The following is a 17377-nucleotide window of genomic DNA, read 5'->3' on the forward strand; positions in this document are numbered from 1 at the left end:
GTGGTCATTTTGTCAAGGGGAGGGGAGATTAGGCAAATTTCATGGGGGAAAGGCAGCCTTGATGGTAACTGATCGAAGGCAATATGGAACCTCCAGGTTTGTAGAGAACCAGAGGTCTTGCCATGAAGATCCTGGGATGGGAGGTGGACAATCTATGCAGACCACTTGTATTTTTATTTAAAGCAGAATAAGACAGATATACACACCTCTGCTCCACTTCCCTTTTCATGGTGGCGCCAGGGAAGTCTGCCGTCTGCTGACAGGCATCGATTTCACAAGCTAGTGAGACTTTGCTCCCTTTGGGTCAGCCCTGGCTTCGGACTTCCAGGAAGATTCATAGGGCTGGTTAATGACCGACCAGCTCTCGCCCCCTCCTCTCCTGCCCCACAAGCTCTTCGCAGTCCAGCCATGGGTCCCACCTCGTTCCCTTTCGTCCTCTTGCTCCCTTTGCTCCTTGCTGCACCCGGCGCTGCCCGGCGTCCCCAAAAACGCCCAGCCCCAGAGAATCCCATCGACAAGATTGCCGTCCAGGCCAACTTCGATCTTGGCCAGGTGAGCAGATGGATTTGGAAAGGGAAACACAATTTCTTCTGGGGTCGGAGTGGGGCAAGATAGCCGAGCTAGAGCTGTCCAAAACTGCCTCTCAATCATTGGCTGAGATGCTGTGATGTCATGGAATGCCCTGCTTCTTTACCTTCCGGGATGTTTCTAAAGGTGGCTGCAAGATATTAATCAGAGTGTTTTCCTCCCCTGTCGCACCCGCCGGTGCTTCTGGATCTCACCGGAAGGGTTTTCGTTCATCCCCTGTTGACAGCAAATCCTCTTTAATATCTGTGTCAGAAGGAAGGTTCCAGAAAGAGCTCTGTCCAAATGCCCCGGAGCAATCTGGACCCTGTCCCTGCCCTCCTCTTGTATGATGGCGTTTCTTACAGCGTTGTGCTTTACCTTTCTGTCTCTGTTTTGCACACCTGGCAGGTGTCAAGCCAGTCACAAAGGCGTCCTCAGTCCTGGGTCCACAGGTGAAGGGGAACCCAGGTGGGAACTTCCCTCCCAACAACCCCCGCCTCTTGAAAAAACACCCCTGAGCTTGTGTTTGGTGTCGAGAACCTCGCTCCATAATGTGATATTTACACACTGGCGTGTTATGGCACACCTTGGTTCTCAAATTCTAAATTTGATCCATGCCAAGTAATTCCATTTAGCTTAGATAATTTAAATCCACCTGCCACACCCCATGACAAAGTTTAAAATGCAAGGGACTGAAAACCTGTTGGTTGTTAAGGTGATACAAGACTCAAAGCTTTTGCAAGTTATCTATGCTTTCCAGTGTGATTTGGGGCAGAAAAGGCTAAGGGGGTGACCTGCAGGTGGTGATGGACAGCTCCCATCATCCCTGAGCTTTGCTGGGGTTTATGGAAGTTGTGGTCCAAAACAGATGGAGGACACCAGGTTGGATATCCTTGGTTTGGAGGAATAAACAAATGAACTCCCCCACCCACCCAAATCTTTTTTTTTTTTAAATCGTTCCACAATATTGTTAGTGTTATTTATCCTCTCACACTCAGTGGGCTGTATCCAACCAAGTTCTACTCAAGAGGATACACACTGAAATTAATGAACCGAAGTCAGACTCATATCCATCCATTTCAAAGGACCTACTTTGATGTACACCCCCTCAACATCCTCCAATGAAAATTTGTTGTTGTTGTTTAGTCGTGTCCGCCTCTTGGTGACCCCATGGATCAGAGCACACCAGGCACTCCTGTCTTCCACTGCCTCCCGCAGTTTAGTCAAACTCATGCTGGTAGCTTTGAGAACACTGTCCCACCATCTCGTCCTCTGTCGTCCCCTTCTCCTTGTGCCCTCCATCTTTCCCAGCATCAGGGTCTTTTCCAGGGAGTCTTCTCTTCTCATGAGGTGGCCAAAGTACTGGAGCCTCAGCTTCACAATCTGTCCTTCCAGTGAGCACTCAGGGCTGATTTCCTTCAGAATGGAGAGGTTTGATTTCCTTGCAGTCCATGGGACTCTCAAGAGTCTCCTCCAGCACCAGAATTCAAAAGCATCCATTCTTTGGCGATCAGCCTTCTTGATGGTCCAGCTCTCACTTCCATACATCACTACTGGGAAAACCATAGCTTTGACTATACGGACCTTTGTTGGCAAGGTGATGTCTCTGCTTTTTAAGATGCTGTCAAGGTTTGTCATTGCTTTTCCCCCTCCAAGATTTCTCCGATGAAAAGAGAGATGTCCTCGGTTGTCCCAAGCTGACTCTCTCTCTCTCCCCTCTTCCAGTTTGCCGGGAAATGGTTCCTGGTTGGGGTGGCCTCGCAATGCAGCTACTTGAGTGAGAACAGCCACCGGCTTGAAGCAACCAACCTGGTGGTCTCTGTGGGTGGCGCAAACTCTCAGGGATCCTTGCTGGTGAGCACCTTCCGCCCGCTGTGAGTATCCGAGGAAGCCGGCGGGATCCGCTGGGCCCAGATGAATGGGGTGTGGAGGAAAGGTCATCCTCTTTGTTGGTCCCCAAGAATCATAGAATGGTAGAGTTGGAAGGGACCCCAAGGTTCCTCTACTCCAACCACCTGCATTAGAGGAATCTCAGCTACTGTTGGGATTTTTCTACTACATGCCATTCTGTGCAGCTTCACACAAAGCAATTAGAAGGTGGCCAAAAGCCAAGGATGACTGAGCAGAGGACTTATTCTGCCTAGAGATATGGGATCTTGGATACAACTCTACCATTGGTTGATGTTTCATACAGGCATGATGACTTATGACCTTACTGACTGGATAGTGTTGTTGGTCAGTGTGGTGTTTTGAAAGTCATTTGGAGTTTGTTAAGAGAGAGTTAGTTAAGATCTGCATCTGTTCTTCTACATAGTAACTTGTAGAGTCTGCTGTTTTTAATAACCACCTCTAAGTAACCAAGTTACTGGTAGCAGCGTTGTTCCTGCTTCGTCCATCCTGCCTGCAACTGATTGATTTCTGGAACTCTGCGTATGCTCTGCTAAGGTCTGGCTAAGGTCCTGCAACAGGTCAAAGTTGCGAAACACCAATAGCTACAACATCCCTGGCAGATGGACATCCAACCTCTGCTTAAAAACCTCCAAGGAAGGAGAGTCCACCAACTCCCGAGGGAGACCGTTCTACAGTCGAATAGCTCTTACTGTCAGAGAGTTTTTCCATGGAGAACTATGTCTGCCACGTTTGGAGGAAATCCAGTGAGGTATAAATGTGGTAACCCAAAGGAATGCTCTTTCGAGCAACTATTACATGCGCACATAGAGCCAATGCCTTTGTTTTTTTCTGGGGAAGTAGGGATGTGTTTTTCTGGTGCTGGCTGTTCCTAGGCAAACAGCCTATGGAACAGGATCCGGCCTGACGTGGACCGGCCGCTGGAATACTGCCCTGAATGCTTGGTCTTCTCCTCCATCTCTGCAGGGACGGCGTCTGTTGGAACATCCAGCAAACCTACTTCCCCACCAAGATTCCTGGCAGGTTCCTCTTGAAAGGTGGGCGAGGATTGGGGTGGTTTTGCCCATGGGGACCTCCCTCACATTTTTTCCAGTTCCCCCTTCCCCTGAGCAATAATCCTCAGCTTTTCTACTACAGCACGTGTTTCAAGCACTCCCAGGTGATATCTCTACAACCCTTACAACTCTACAACAGCAGGGGTAGGCAACCTAAGGCCCGGAGGCCGGATCCGGCCCAATTGCCTTCTCAATCCGGCTCATGGACAGTCTGGGAATCAGTGTGTTTTTACATGAGTAGAATGTGTGCTTTTATTTAAAATGCATCTCTGGGTTATTTGTGGGGCATAGGAATTCATTCATGTATTTTTTTCAAAATATAATCCGGCCCCCCACAAGGTCTGAGGGATGGTGGACAGGCCCACAGCTGAAAAAGTTTGCTGACTCCTGCAAAGCAACCCTGGCCACAACCATCATTCCCACGTTGCCAGGAGCATTTATAGAATAAAGTAGAGCTGGCCAAGGGAGTTTTGGGTGGAGCTGAAGGTTTATGTCTTAACGCTTCTGCTGCCCTGTTGTTGCAGGGCAAATCTGCTGTCTCACTAGTGCCATTAACTCCTCCTGAGTTGGGCTGAAGAAAGAGTCCAAAAGTTTATTTACTGCAGTAAATAGGTTCAGTGCAGTCTCTTCCACAAAGGCTGGATGGGGTGTGTGTGTTACCCCCCTGGAACTTTTATAGGTTTACGGACAAAGAATTCATATAAAATCCAATCAAAACGCTGCAAACATCAGCAGAGGGTGGCTGGCAAAACACGAATTGGCTGTAACTGTCTGGATGTCCAGCTTGCAACTTGATGTGTGTCCAGCCCTTCTAGCCCCCCCCCCCCCCCCGCTTCTAAAGTTTTGAAGCCCACATAGATACAACCTACATACTTAAAAGAAAGGGAGAATTGTAGTCTGAGGTTTATGTTTACATAGATAACAAGTCCCTGCCCTGTTCTGGGAAGTTTTTAATGTGTGACATCTTAGTGAATTTTTGGTCTTTGTTGGAAGCCGCCCAGAGAGGCTGGGGAAACCCAGCCAGATGGGCGGGGTACAAATAATAAATTATTATTATTATTATTATTATTATTATTATTATTATTATTATGCATAAGGGAGTCATCCTTGGTAAGCTGGCATGGCCAGACATCCGTAAATCTTCTACTTCAAAAAGCCATTCTTATCTGGTGTCTTCAGCAGCCCAGCGGCAACTGGGCTATGTGTCTTTTATGAACAAAAGGGAACTGTTATGAGCCAAGGAAGCCAAAGGTTTTTAACTGAACCCCAATGTCTCATTCATTTGAGGCCTTTTCTAGGTTTCTCACACAAAGCATATTTTGGAGCCCTTGGCCCACCCCACGCTGTCGCTGCCCAGGCAGGAGTGCAACCCGTTTCGTTTTACGACAAATATTCCGCAAAGCAAGCCAAACTCTGCTCCACCAGGTCTCTATACTGGGGGAACGTCACCTGTTGGATTTCTGCCTGCTGTGCTGCTCTTTAAAGGCACAGGGGCAAAAGCACCTCAGAAGCACCTTTGCTTGCAGGGGAGCAGGCAAAGCGCCATTTCTCCATGCGCTGACCTAGGGCGCTCTGTGTATTCCCCCCCACAGGCCGTGGCAGCCCTGTGGACGTGGTGGTGGCGGAAACGGATTATAGCAGCTATGCCATCGTGTATTACCAGAAAGCCCGGAAGATCTCAGCGAAGCTTTATGGTGAGGACTCCTTGGAATCGCTGTGCATGTTTCTGGTGGGCTGGAAACATTCCTGAAGGAGGGAGGGGAGCTCTGTCTAAGCTCAGCCTTGAGAGCTAAAGAGAACCTACAGAGGCAGTGCACCTCCAAGTATCAGTGGTGGGGCAAAAATGAGGAAAGGTCTTCAAGCCCCTCTTGGGAGACCCCTGGAAGCAGTGGCAAGAAGGACACTGGCCCAGTTTGCCTGTGGTCTCGGTCAGCAGGACTCTGCTTATGCCCTTGTTAGCCAGGATAGGAATGGAGCCCCCAGGCTCAGCGGTAAAGGTAAAGGTAAAGGTAAAGGGACCCCTGACCATTAGGTCCAGTCGCAGATGACTCTGGGGTTGTGGCGCTCATCTCGCTTTATCGGCTGAGGGAGCCGGCATACAGCTTCCAGGTCACATGGCCAGCATGACTAAGCCGCTTTTGGCGAACCAGAGCAGCACACGGAAATGCCGTTTACCTTCCCGCTGGAGCGGTATCTATTTATCTACTTGCACTTTGACGTGCATTCGAACTGCTAGGTTGGCAGGAGCAGGGACCGAGCAACGGGAGCTCACCCCATCGCGGGGATTCGAACCGCTGACCTTCTGATCGGCCAGCCCAAGAGGCTCAGTGCTTTTGACCACAGTGCCACCTGCGTCCCTCGGCTCAGGGGTAGTCTACTTCAAAAGTGCTAAGTGCTAGGGGTGGACTTTTGCTTCTCCTTCCATAGAAACAGGACTCTGTTTTCACACTTTCAATTGTTCTCCGAGATGTGGAGGAAAAGGGGCGAGCAGGACAGTGGGATCAAATCAGAAACCGGGACGCTTCTGTAGTTCCAGGACTGTCCCTAGGAAATTGGGACACTTGGGGGGCCTGCATGCAGCTGCTCACCCCGCAGAGATGCAGGCAAATTGCCCCAAGGTTTCCCGTTGCTTCTCTGTATGAATCACTGCCCTAGGCTTCTCTCCATCCACACCAGAGGCATTCCAGGAGCAGAGACTTACGCCAAGAGACTTGTTGACAGAGCAGCGCATACTCACCTCAGACATTGCAGAACTGGACCTTTCCATGGGTAGGAGGGGGGAATTGTGATTGCCTGTCAGCTGCTTAGGGAACAAAGACAGCATTAATGCTTCACTTAAATTTATGAAAGGACGAGCCATCCGGGTGAACGATGCCGTCACGGCTAAATTTGAGCAGCATGTGGCTGGCATAGGCCTGAACGAGGACACGACCTACTACTTCCCTGTCTATGGTGAGTAAAGGATGGGGCTATAATTTCTGGGGTCCGGCTGGGATAGTGAAGAGTAGGTAGGTTCCCAGGAGGCAAGGCATAGTGATAACAGCAAGAACCTTTACTGAACTACATAACTGGGAAACAGGGGCAAAGCTATTGCTTATATACATTTCTGAAGGCCTGGGCCACTCCCACTCCCAACGTGATTGGCTGTCTAAACTTCCAAGCTGCGAATCACGACTCAGAGTTCAAGGGCCAACGGCAGAGGCCCAAATCCTTAAGTGTTCTGTGATTGGACATCATGTATCAAATCAGAACACAGGAGCTCAGAATTCTTAGTCCAGACTCAAGCTCAGGCAAACACAGGCCCCTGAATACATAATACTGAACATGCAGAAATCCCCTGGCCCTCCACAAGTGTTGGGGAAAGGCCCCCCTCTGTCAGAGAGGCCCATCCCGTTGGTGCCATTATTCTTGGGTGACATAGTGAACTTGACAGGTCTCTGGATTTGGGGTCCCTGCGCATCCTGACACCATTGGATGCCTCAATGGATGCGTTATGGGGTGAGGCTGCAGCGAAGGGCTCACGTTCTGCCCTTAGAAAGTCCCCGGCTGCTAGCACTTTCAACGTAAAAGAGAGGAGTGAATGAGTATGAGGTCATTTCACACCCACAAAAGGCTATGGGCCCATTCAGGGTTTTAAATGCCATGAGGTTACCGCTCCCCCCCCCCGGATAATTAACCACAAAAGCCAAAATTTGGTATGCCCCCCCTGTGTGCCAAAGTTTTGCTGTTGCTATTCAGCGAAAACCCCACATTTTGCAGCACCCCAAATCTGAGTAATCCATATCTCAAATACGAGGCTGACACTCAAAAATCCGACAGTGTTCAAATCACTCTAAACTGGTGCCAAGTTTTGGCAACAGTTTTGCAGTGAAAACCCCATGTTTTGCAGAGCCCCGCAAGCTGAGTCCCCTGGACTTGTGCAGAGTGTTTTCCCCTTATCATCATAAAGTTGTGATGCTGCAAAAGATTCCAGGCTGTGGATTTTGCACCCCCCGCTTTAATTTCAATATATAAAGAAATTCATGCATCATGGTGTGCCATGTTGCTGTCATTGATTAAATCTTATGTTTGGGTGCGGTTAGAGTTCCCCAGCAGGTTTTCTTTACTCTCCACAACTGAGATAATTGCTCATTTTTCTTCCTTTGGTCCTTTCCCTCAGGGTTTTGCGACTCGGCCGACCAGTTCCACATCCTCAATGGTGAGTTGCAAATTTGACTGCGTCTTCCCTGCTAAATAAATAAATAAATGAAAGTAAATCAGAACCAGAACAGCTACAGGACTTTCTGTGGCAACTCAAGAATTACGGTAAAACAATTGCTGATTCAAAGAGGCCAAGTGTAAAATAGCCTGTTCACACAAAGAACGTGGTATGTTTGGGTTTATTCACCTTGCTGAAGAACATAGAAATATCAAAGATCCCTTTCGAAGTAATGTGGAGATGGACTCTGCTGTTGCGCAGACTTTCTAGCCAAATAATCAGGGATGCATACTGAATTGATTTCAGACTTTTATTAGGAATAACTGCATTTTCAGCTTCCAACTCTGTTTGACAACAAACTTATTAAAATTGACTTCATTTATGAACCTGTAAACTGGAGTAAAGAAAAATTGCAATGTAAGAAACAGTAAATATTAGCAATATAATACCTTTATATGAATAGTGACCATTTTAATTACGGTATCAACCATGACTTAAAGACCAGAAACAAGCGTACTTATTAAGTGAAAAAAACACACAAAATTTGGGGTGGGTGGGAACCAACTTAAAGCAGATGGGTTGGGACCATGAGCCAGGAGGACCTGATACTCCCTCAGGTTCTCAGCTGAAACTTCACGTCCAGGTGAGCTTGCCTTGCCAAGGTCATGATTTCCGACAGCTTCACGGCCATCTCAGCAGCTTTGTCCAAGTCGTCGCAGGCCAAGATCTTCAAGCCGCTCTCTGCTATCAAGGCCTTGGCTGCCTCCACCTGCGTCCCTTGAAGCCTCACGACGATCGGGATGCTCAGCTCCAGCTCGGTGGCCGCCATGATGATCCCTTCCGCGATGATATCGCACCGCATGATGCCGCCGAAAATGTTCACCAGGATGGACTGGACCCTGTCGTCCGAAGTGATGAGCTTGAAGGCCTCTTTGACCTGCTCAGCTGTGGCGCCGCCTCCGACGTCCAGGAAGTTGGCTGGTGTCCCTCCGTGGAGCTTGATGATGTCCATGGTCGCCATTGCCAAGCCGGCGCCATTCACCAGGCACCCAATGTTCCCATCTAGCCCCACGTAGTTCAGATCCACGCTGGCCGCCTCTCGGTCCCTCGTGTCTTCTTGGCTCCAGTCCTGCAGCGCGAAGATCTTCTTCTGGCGGAACGCCGAGTTGCTGTCGAAATTTATCTTGGCATCCATGCACATCACTTTCCCCGTCGAGTCCTCCACCATGGGGTTGATCTCCACCATGAGGGCATCGTACTTAATGAAGATGTCGTAGAGCTTCATCATATTGTCCGCAGCCTTATCCACCACCTTGGCGGGGAAGCCCATCTTCTGGGCGAGCTTCAGGGCCTGGTCCTTCCGGATGCCTTCCACGATGTCAACGGGCTCCTTTACAATGGCTTCGGGGTCCTCGGCGGCCACGTCTTCAATGTTGACGCCCCCCTGAGAGCTGCCGATGAGCACGGGGCCTTGGAAGGACCTCTCCATCGTGATAGCAAAGTAGTACTCCTTTCTCGGGTAGCGGCGCTCGCAGACGAGGACTTGGTTACAGATCCGGCCCTGCTGTCCCGTCTGCTTGGTGAAGAGCTTCTTGCCTATCATCCTGGAGGCGATCTCCCGGGCTTCTTCCGGAGAGGAGACAATCTTCACCCCTCCTTTCAGGCCCCCTTCGAATGTCCCTTTGCCCCGGCCGCCAGCCAAAACCTGCGCCTTCACCACTATGTCTTCCGTCCCAATCTCTTTCGCTGCCTTATAAGCTTCTTCTGGAGTCTTGGCCACTAGGCCGTTAGGGACGGAAACGCCAGCTTCTTTCAGCAGCCCCATGCTGAGGTACTCATGCAGAGACAAGCGCCTCCACTGCTGTGTTTGCAGCCCAAGCCTTTTAAACCACCCTGGGCTCCCACCAAACACCAGGAAACCTTCTCTGGCCATCAGGCCAGCCGCTCTCAAGGTCCACCGGCAGATCATGGAGGCCGATTCTCGTTCCCTTCTTTGGAGATTTCTCTTGCTCCTGCTCAGATCTCCTCCAACAGACCTTCCCAACTGTCCTTTTAAGGGGCAGGGCATTTCCCAAGATTCCTTCTTTAACGGTCTTCAACCTGCCTTCCCATTGGCTAGGGCCAAGATTCCACAATGACATCACCACCCTGACCGGACACGTCTCTTTGGTGTCTAAATGATGTTATTGTAGTGGGACACCCCTTAAGATTTGTGGGTGGGCAGGAGCGGATGTGATGTTTGTTTGCAATATTTACCTTCCCCACGCTGAAGAAGTGCAGAGTTTATGGTTCTACCAAGGAATGTACATATGCCAATCAGGCATGTCGTTTTAGGGTGAAACTTAATTATTTAAATTTTCTTCAGTGAGAATTTCTAAAAATATGTTTTTGGGTGTGAGGAATTAAAGCTTGCTATTATTTTAGCGACTGGACAACATTTAGCTTGGTAAATCTACGTTTGGTTAAAAATCACACAAACTTCCCTTGGAAAACCAAAGAATTTTAATTTGACCTTCTGAAAATGTCAGGTAACACTAAATAAATAATAATCAATATAAAATAAAACTGCAAGTACTTGGCAGTTATTTCTACGCAGTTCTACATATATTTCGCTTACTAATTATATTAATTTAACTAAAATAGCTTTTGAATTCCCAAGTTGTTTTGCAACTTGTTAGCACCCCTCAGTTTTGGAATGTGAACGTTGGAAAGTTCAGCATGCCCTAATAAAGTTACCTTGGCCCGGCAGCAAATGGGCAACAAGGGCAGATCTCTCAGCACAGGTGTGCTCCCACCAGCAATTGTGCTGCAGCATTCTGCAGTCGCTGGTGTTATATAAAAAACCCTGCTTCTTTTCCCTTATGGGGTATTCCAGAGCCTGTACAGAATCCTTACGCGGGTTCCCTATTGGTTGGAGAAAAAAACAGAGGCCAAGCAGAGAATATTGAGAAGCAAAGCAGCTAGTAAGCCTCATCTTTATCAACTGTTGCAACAGGGTCTCCCGCTCACCCCACGCAGGAGGGAGGAGGAACCCAGAATAATGGTGCGCAAGCCCTTATATAAACTTTGGAAATTGCCACCCTGTAGCTCAAGACCACCCCAAAAAACATCATGCATACATCACAGAAAGGGGCAGGCTATAGCAGAAATCCTGTTTGCCAGGATACCTGATAATGGTCACTGATTGCTTTACCTGGACAGCCTGGCTGTTCTTTTGTGATGGTAAATGCATCAATTCCTGAATCCAGGCCACAGGCTCACCCTAGTCATACACAAGTTACAGAATCTGTAAGCAAAAGACAAAGGGATGGCCTTCTTCCTTGCAGAGAAATATTTGAAGTCAATTTGGGAGTAAAAATGGATTGCAAGAGTCAAAATGGCTTCAGGACTGCTCTCCTGTACTATTTCAGACACGTGGTTTATATACTTATGTATGTGTTTGCCTTGTACATTTATGAGTGTTTATTTTATAGTTGGGCGTAGCTCATAGCTTCTCTGAGTTATTCAAGCCCCTTCTCCACGGCAAGGCAGTGATCCATGAAGGGGATTTGGGACCTTAGAATTCTTATAACACTGGGTTGTGATTCCTGCATTGCAGGGGGCTGGACTGGATGACCCTCAGGGTCCCTTCCACCTCTGCAGTTCTATGATTCTATGACGTCACTGTGAACTCTTTGCCCTGGCCAATGAGAAGGCCAGGGAGGTGGACTGTTGGAAAAGGAACTTTGGGAAGTCTCTCTCCAGGGGCCAGGTGGCAGGTCTGGGAAGGAGAAGAAGTTGGGGAAAGTGGGTGAAAGCTGCCTCCATGATCTGCAGGCAGGTGGTGAGCATGGTGAAGCTGCTGGGGAGGACCGCCATGGCCAGGGTGCCTGGTGGGAACCCAGGATTTAATAGCCACGGGCTGCCCATGCAGCAGCAAAGGAGCTTGTCTCTGCACGAGTACCTGTGCATGAAGCTCTTGAAAGACGCCGGCGTTTCCGTTCCCTACGGACTGGTTGCAAGGACACCAGAAGAAGCCTACCAGGTGGCAAGAGACATGGGTACCACGGACCTGGTGGTTAAGGCGCAGGTTTTGACAGGAGGGCGGGAGAAGGGGACCTTTGAGGGCGGCCTGAAAGGAGGAGTGAGGATCGTCTATTCTCCGGAAGAAGCCCGGGAGATCGCCTCCCTGATGATTGGCAAGAAGATCTTCACCAAGCAGACGGGAGAAGAGGGCCAGATCTGCAACCAAGTCCTCATCTGCGAGCGCAGGTACCTCCGGAGGGAACACTACTTTGCGATCATGATGGAGAGGTCCTTCCAGGGCCCCGTGATCATCGCCAGCTCCCAGGGGGGCGTCCACATCGAAGACATCGTGGCAGGAAAACCTGAGGCCATCATCAAGGAGCCCGTCGACATTGTCGAAGGCCTTCGGAATGACCAGGCCCTGAAGCTCACCCAGAAGATGGGCTTCCCTTCTAACCTGACATACGACGCTGCGGACAATATGATGAAGCTCTACGACTTCTTCATTCAGCACGACGCCCTCATGGTGGAGATCAACCCCATGGTGGAGGACTCGACGGGGAAAGTGATGTGCATGGATGCCAAGATCATTTTCGACAGCAACTCGGCGTTTCGTCAGAAGAAGATCTTTGACCTGCAGGACTGGAGCCAGGTGACGGAGGAAGACAGAGATGCCGCCCACGCAGAGCTCAACTACATCGGCTTAGACGGGAACATCGGGTGCCTGGTGAATGGCGCCGGCTTGGCGATGGCTACCATGGACATCATCAAGCTCAACGGAGGAACCCCGGCCAACTACCTCAACGTCGGAGGCGGCGCCACCGTGGAGCAAGTGACGGAGGCCTTCAAGCTCATCACGTCCAACGCAAACGTGCAGGCCATCCTGGTCAACATTTTTGGGGGGCTCATGAGGTGCGACGTCATCGCACACGGCATCATCATGTCGGTCAAAGACCTGGATCTCAAAGTACCGATCGTCATGCGGTTGCAAGGCACGCGGGTCGAAGACGCGAAGGTTTTGATCGCCGAGAGCGGCCTGAGGATCTTGGCCTGCGACGATCTGGATAAAGCCGCCAAAATGGCCGTGAAGCTCTCGGCAATAATGAACCTGGCAAGGGAAGCAGAAGTGGATGTTATGTTCCAGTTGCCACCCTGACGGAGCAGATTTTTCTGGCCTATTTCTGCAAAAGATACATAAACCCCCTCGTGGTCTCAGTTTTCCACAATAATCTCCCCCAACCCTGTTTTGTGTGTGTGTCAAGGTCTGAGTTGTTTAATAAGCACAAATGGATCGGATCTTTAACTTACAGTTGCTAATATAATTATTATATTGCCAAAATTTATTCTTCATGGCTGGCTCCCCCACCGCCCAGTTTACAGCCGCAAAAATGATGTAATCCTCAACAAGCATAAAAGAGCTTAAATCTTAAAATACGTTTCATCCAAATAAAAGTCTACAATCAATTGGATTTTTGGAATTGTCTCCCTGATTATTGGACATCTATGACAGCAATATCCGTACCTTCATATGTGAGCAACACTTTTTCTGCCCTAATGAAGAACGGATGAATCTGTCAAATGTGGCTTCTCGTTTTCCCTTTCTTTTCCAGTTCTCCACATGTCTGCATCAGTTTGCAAAAAGTTCCCTTGAAAATTTAGCAGAATTTTAGTGCACACATATCTGATGCGCTATTGCATAATGCACATACATTTGCAACCAACTCAAACTAATAGAATATGTTTTTGTAAGCCCCCCCCCCAAGGCACCAACTTGAATAAAAGATTGGTGGCCTCTGATCCGGTGCACCTTATCCCTCTAGTCTAGCTTGTCTGCCTGCTCTTCCTTCCCTGTGGGCCCCATGTGGGGCACAGAGACGTTCTGGGGGAAGGTCAAGGGGTCACGAGATGCCTGCATCCCACTTGCAAACAAACATCACATCCCCTCGTTTTTCAGATTAAGATTTTACAGCCACATATCCAACATACAACATAAAAACTAGACTCCCAGGAATCTCCCAGACTTCCCTCCTCCCCTTTGTGGGTCCCACTGTTAATCATTTCTTCCTGCATCCTTTATGATAATCCAAATCTTTTACCTGTCCATTGTGCCCAAAATTCACCCTTAAACTACGAGTGATAATCAGGGGCGCCGACTTATTAAAAATATGGGGGGGGGGCGGGGGCCCATACCGACTTATAAAAAATATTGGGGGGGGCCAAGACCTCTAAACCGCTACTGCTGGGGGAACGAAAGGGGCAAGCCCCGGGCTGCCCCGACCTTAAGTGAACCTGTGAGGGCCTGCCCTTTGCGGCAGCCGATTGGCTGCCGCCGTGGGCGGTGAATATTAATGAGCTAGGGGGAATCTCCACTTCTCGTGGGGCTGACGCCAGCCCCGCGAGATTGTTGATGGGTCGAGAGCCCGCAACCCCACCCCCTCTCTAGATCGGGAGTGGCTTTGTTTTAACTCATTACTGAATGTATTTTAAAAGGTAACTATCGTCAAACAAGGAAAATAAAAAATACCAACATAATTTTGTGATTTTACAAAGCATAATATAACTAATAATTTTCTTAAATTATTGGGGGGGGCGGAGCCCCCCAAACGAATTTTTGAGGGGGCTCGGGCCCCCTCAGGCCCCATGGAGTCGGCGCCTATGGTGATAATCCAACCCTACTAATGATTTTAACTGTTTACAATGGTCCTTAAGATAAGTTATAAATGTTCCCCATTCCTTATTGAAATTTTGGTCTTCCTGATTTCTGATTCTTCCGGTGATTTTGGCCATTTTGGCATAATCCGTCAACTTGATCTGCCTGCCTTCTCGGGTCGGGACTTCATCTTCTTCCCATCTCTGGGCTAATAGCATCCGCACAGCTGTGGTCACATACATAAATATGACTTTATTTAGCCCCATCCTTGGTTAAAAAGGCAACCCATAAAAACAATAATTAAAAATGGGAGGGGCCAAGGGCTTGGGCATGAGGCTACTGTAATAAACAAAAATCTGTCCTTATTCCCTTATGGGGGACACAAGAGCCCTTATAGAGTCCTTTGCAGGTTCTTTATCGGTAGCAGAAAATAACAGAGGTCAACCAGAGAATATTGAGAAGCAAAGCAGCCAGTAAGCCTGATCTTTATTAACTGCTGAAAGAGGGTGCCCCCTTCACACACAGGAAAAGAGGAGGACCCAGAACCAAGGTGTGCCCGCCCTTATATATACATTTTAAATTGCCCGCCTTCGAGTCCAAGACCACCCCTAGAAACATCATACCTACATCACAGAAAGGGTGGTCTACAACAGAAATCTGAGTGTGTTGTTTATCTCCTGTCTGGCAGATTACCTGTTAATGCTCACTTGATTGGATACCCTGTGGAGCCTGGCCAGTCTTTTGTAATGATAAATACTTAGTTCCTGAGCCAGGTCACAGGCTCACCCTATTCATACACAGACATACCCTTAAGACAGGATTTGTGAAGGAAAAGACAATGGGGAGGCTTTTCCATTTTCCTTCGACCTTGCAGAGAAATTATTTGGGGTCAATTTGGGAGGGACAAAATGGTTTCAGGACTTTTTCTGTGGGGTTTCAGACATGTGGTTTATATATGCAGCTATGAACATTTATCCTTAATTTTTTTATTTCACTATCATGGTGCCGTGTTGGGGAGCCCAGGATTTAAGCTGACGAGTGGCCATTTTGGCTGGAATATTATGCCCCCCCCAAAGGTTGTTAGCTGTGTCCCTAAAACACTTCTCTTGCATTCTCTTGCATTTGCAGTCAGAACGCAGACGAACAATGGGAGAAATATGCATGTCTAGGAAGGCTGTTTGAAGGTGCATAATGCAGTCTGAAACTATGGATCAGGGCTTAGATTGAAACATTTTAAAATCAGACCATGCTGGAAATAGACATACAGGGCACTGAGCAAATGCCCATGTTCCAGGAGGCTGCAGAGCAGAAAGAGGGAAAAAGGAAACAGGGTGTTTCTATCACGGCTGCTCAGAGCTGCCTTGGGCTCTTTTGCAACTGTCACTTCGCAGCAGCCCTTCCACCAAGCTCCCTGCACTGTTTGCACCCCAACTGGTCATTATAACTTTAAGATCTAGTACCTGAGCTTATTCCTTTCCTCCTCCCTCCCCATTCCCCTTTCCTTTTATGCCATCTATTTTAGATTGTATTTCATTGATCTGGAAGCCTTTTTTTTTGGCTAAACACTTTATAAATAAATAAGTGAATGCACTGTGCATATCCCTAGTATATTCTTGCCACTGTTAGAAAAGCCACCAAAAAAGAAGATATTTTTAGAACTGTCACCAAGGGGGAGGTGGGACAAGGAGTAAGAGCAGGTACAAAAAAAAACAATGCAGAAAGAACAATGAGTCTAGCAATATTCTTACAGGGCAGCACTGGGGGAAATATCCACATCGGGTTCTTTTCAACGGACTTTACTCGGCGTAGACCTGCTGAAATTAGTGCTCACGTGACTAAGGGCTGGTGCAGAGGCCAGAGCACTAGTTCAAAACCCGTCTCAGACATTAATTTCACCAGGGGAGACTACCTTAAGGCAGTCAGTGGCACTTCTTAGGATATCTGATCAGAGAGGAGCTGCAGTTCCCTTTGATGCAGATGAAGGAGCCCAAGAATTGGAAGGGACTCAGGAGATCATCCACACTGACCCCCCCAACCTATAACAATACGGTTTAGACTGGAATTTTATATATAGTAACAGGAAATTGAAATGGGACCTATCCTGCATTGCATCGTAAGGGGATGTTACAATGTGGAAAGAGATGGGGAAAGAGGGGTGTTCCTTTTTTAAAAAAGCAACAAACTTGAACCCAGGTGTGCTGAGCCACCAAGAGAGATGAAAGGTGTTAAGATGTGTCGCCTTCTCTATCGGATAACAGAAGAGAGTAATATTCCTTTTGACAAGGAAACATTGCAAGGCGTTGTTTTGACTGAGTAAAAATACACAGCCATTTCCTTGCCTGTGTTTGTTTACTACAGATATCAAGGTGGTGGCGTAACGGACTAAAAGCGCCAGACTAAGACCTGGGAGAGGCCAGGGTTTGAATCCCCACTCAGCCACGAAGCTCACCCGTCACTGCCTCTCAGCCGAACCTACTTCAGAGGGTTGTTGTGATGATGAAATATATACCGCCTCAAGACCCCTGGAAGATAAAGGTGGTATATAAGTATGATAAATAAATAAATACAGCAAAAAGGAAAAAGAGCCTATAAATCTTTTTTTTAATTAAAGACATTCTTTTTTATATATACATTTTTATTGGTTTTTTAAACACATCAATTCCAACAATCATATAACATAACTTCTTATCTTATACAATATTTTAGACTTCCGTCAACACCTCTGATGATTTTTCTTAATTTCTCTATTACTCTTAATTATCGTTAACTAATAATTCTCCTCGTAGTCTTTCTTGCAATATTTCAAATAGTCCTCCTTACAAAACTTCTTGCAGTCCTGCTAGCGTAATCTGTTCATTACAGTTACTTTTCAAATAGTTCGTATATTTACTCCAGTCTTCTAGGAATCTCTGGTCCCGCAGGTTTCGAATCCTTGCTGTTAATTTATCTAATTCTGCATAGTCCATCAATTTCATCTGTCCATAAGTGACTGTG

The 17377-nt window shown here is 47.9% G+C and overlaps 1 protein-coding gene and 2 pseudogenes across 3 annotated transcripts; 2 read left to right on the forward strand and 1 right to left on the reverse strand.

Moving 5' to 3' along the window:
- Positions 1-281: 281 nt before the first annotated feature.
- C8G (complement C8 gamma chain) lies at positions 282-16965 on the forward strand. The gene is made up of 7 exons (XM_083704372.1): positions 282-552; positions 2293-2441; positions 3442-3512; positions 5123-5224; positions 6381-6482; positions 7690-7728; positions 16742-16965. Exons 1-7 carry the CDS (start codon positions 409-411, stop codon positions 16759-16761), a joined length of 627 nt encoding a protein of 208 aa, XP_083560498.1. The 5' UTR covers positions 282-408; the 3' UTR covers positions 16762-16965.
- LOC310827792 (succinate--CoA ligase [ADP-forming] subunit beta, mitochondrial pseudogene) lies at positions 8029-9889 on the reverse strand (annotated as a pseudogene). The gene has a single exon. The product of its transcript is annotated as a succinate--CoA ligase [ADP-forming] subunit beta, mitochondrial pseudogene (transcript).
- LOC310827796 (succinate--CoA ligase [ADP-forming] subunit beta, mitochondrial pseudogene) lies at positions 11333-13202 on the forward strand (annotated as a pseudogene). Its single transcript has one exon. The product of its transcript is annotated as a succinate--CoA ligase [ADP-forming] subunit beta, mitochondrial pseudogene (transcript).
- Positions 16966-17377: the final 412 nt, after the last annotated feature.

This window comes from Podarcis gaigeae (assembly GCF_964106915.1).
Source record: "Podarcis gaigeae genome assembly, chromosome: 12".
NCBI lineage: Eukaryota > Metazoa > Chordata > Lepidosauria > Squamata > Lacertidae > Podarcis > Podarcis gaigeae.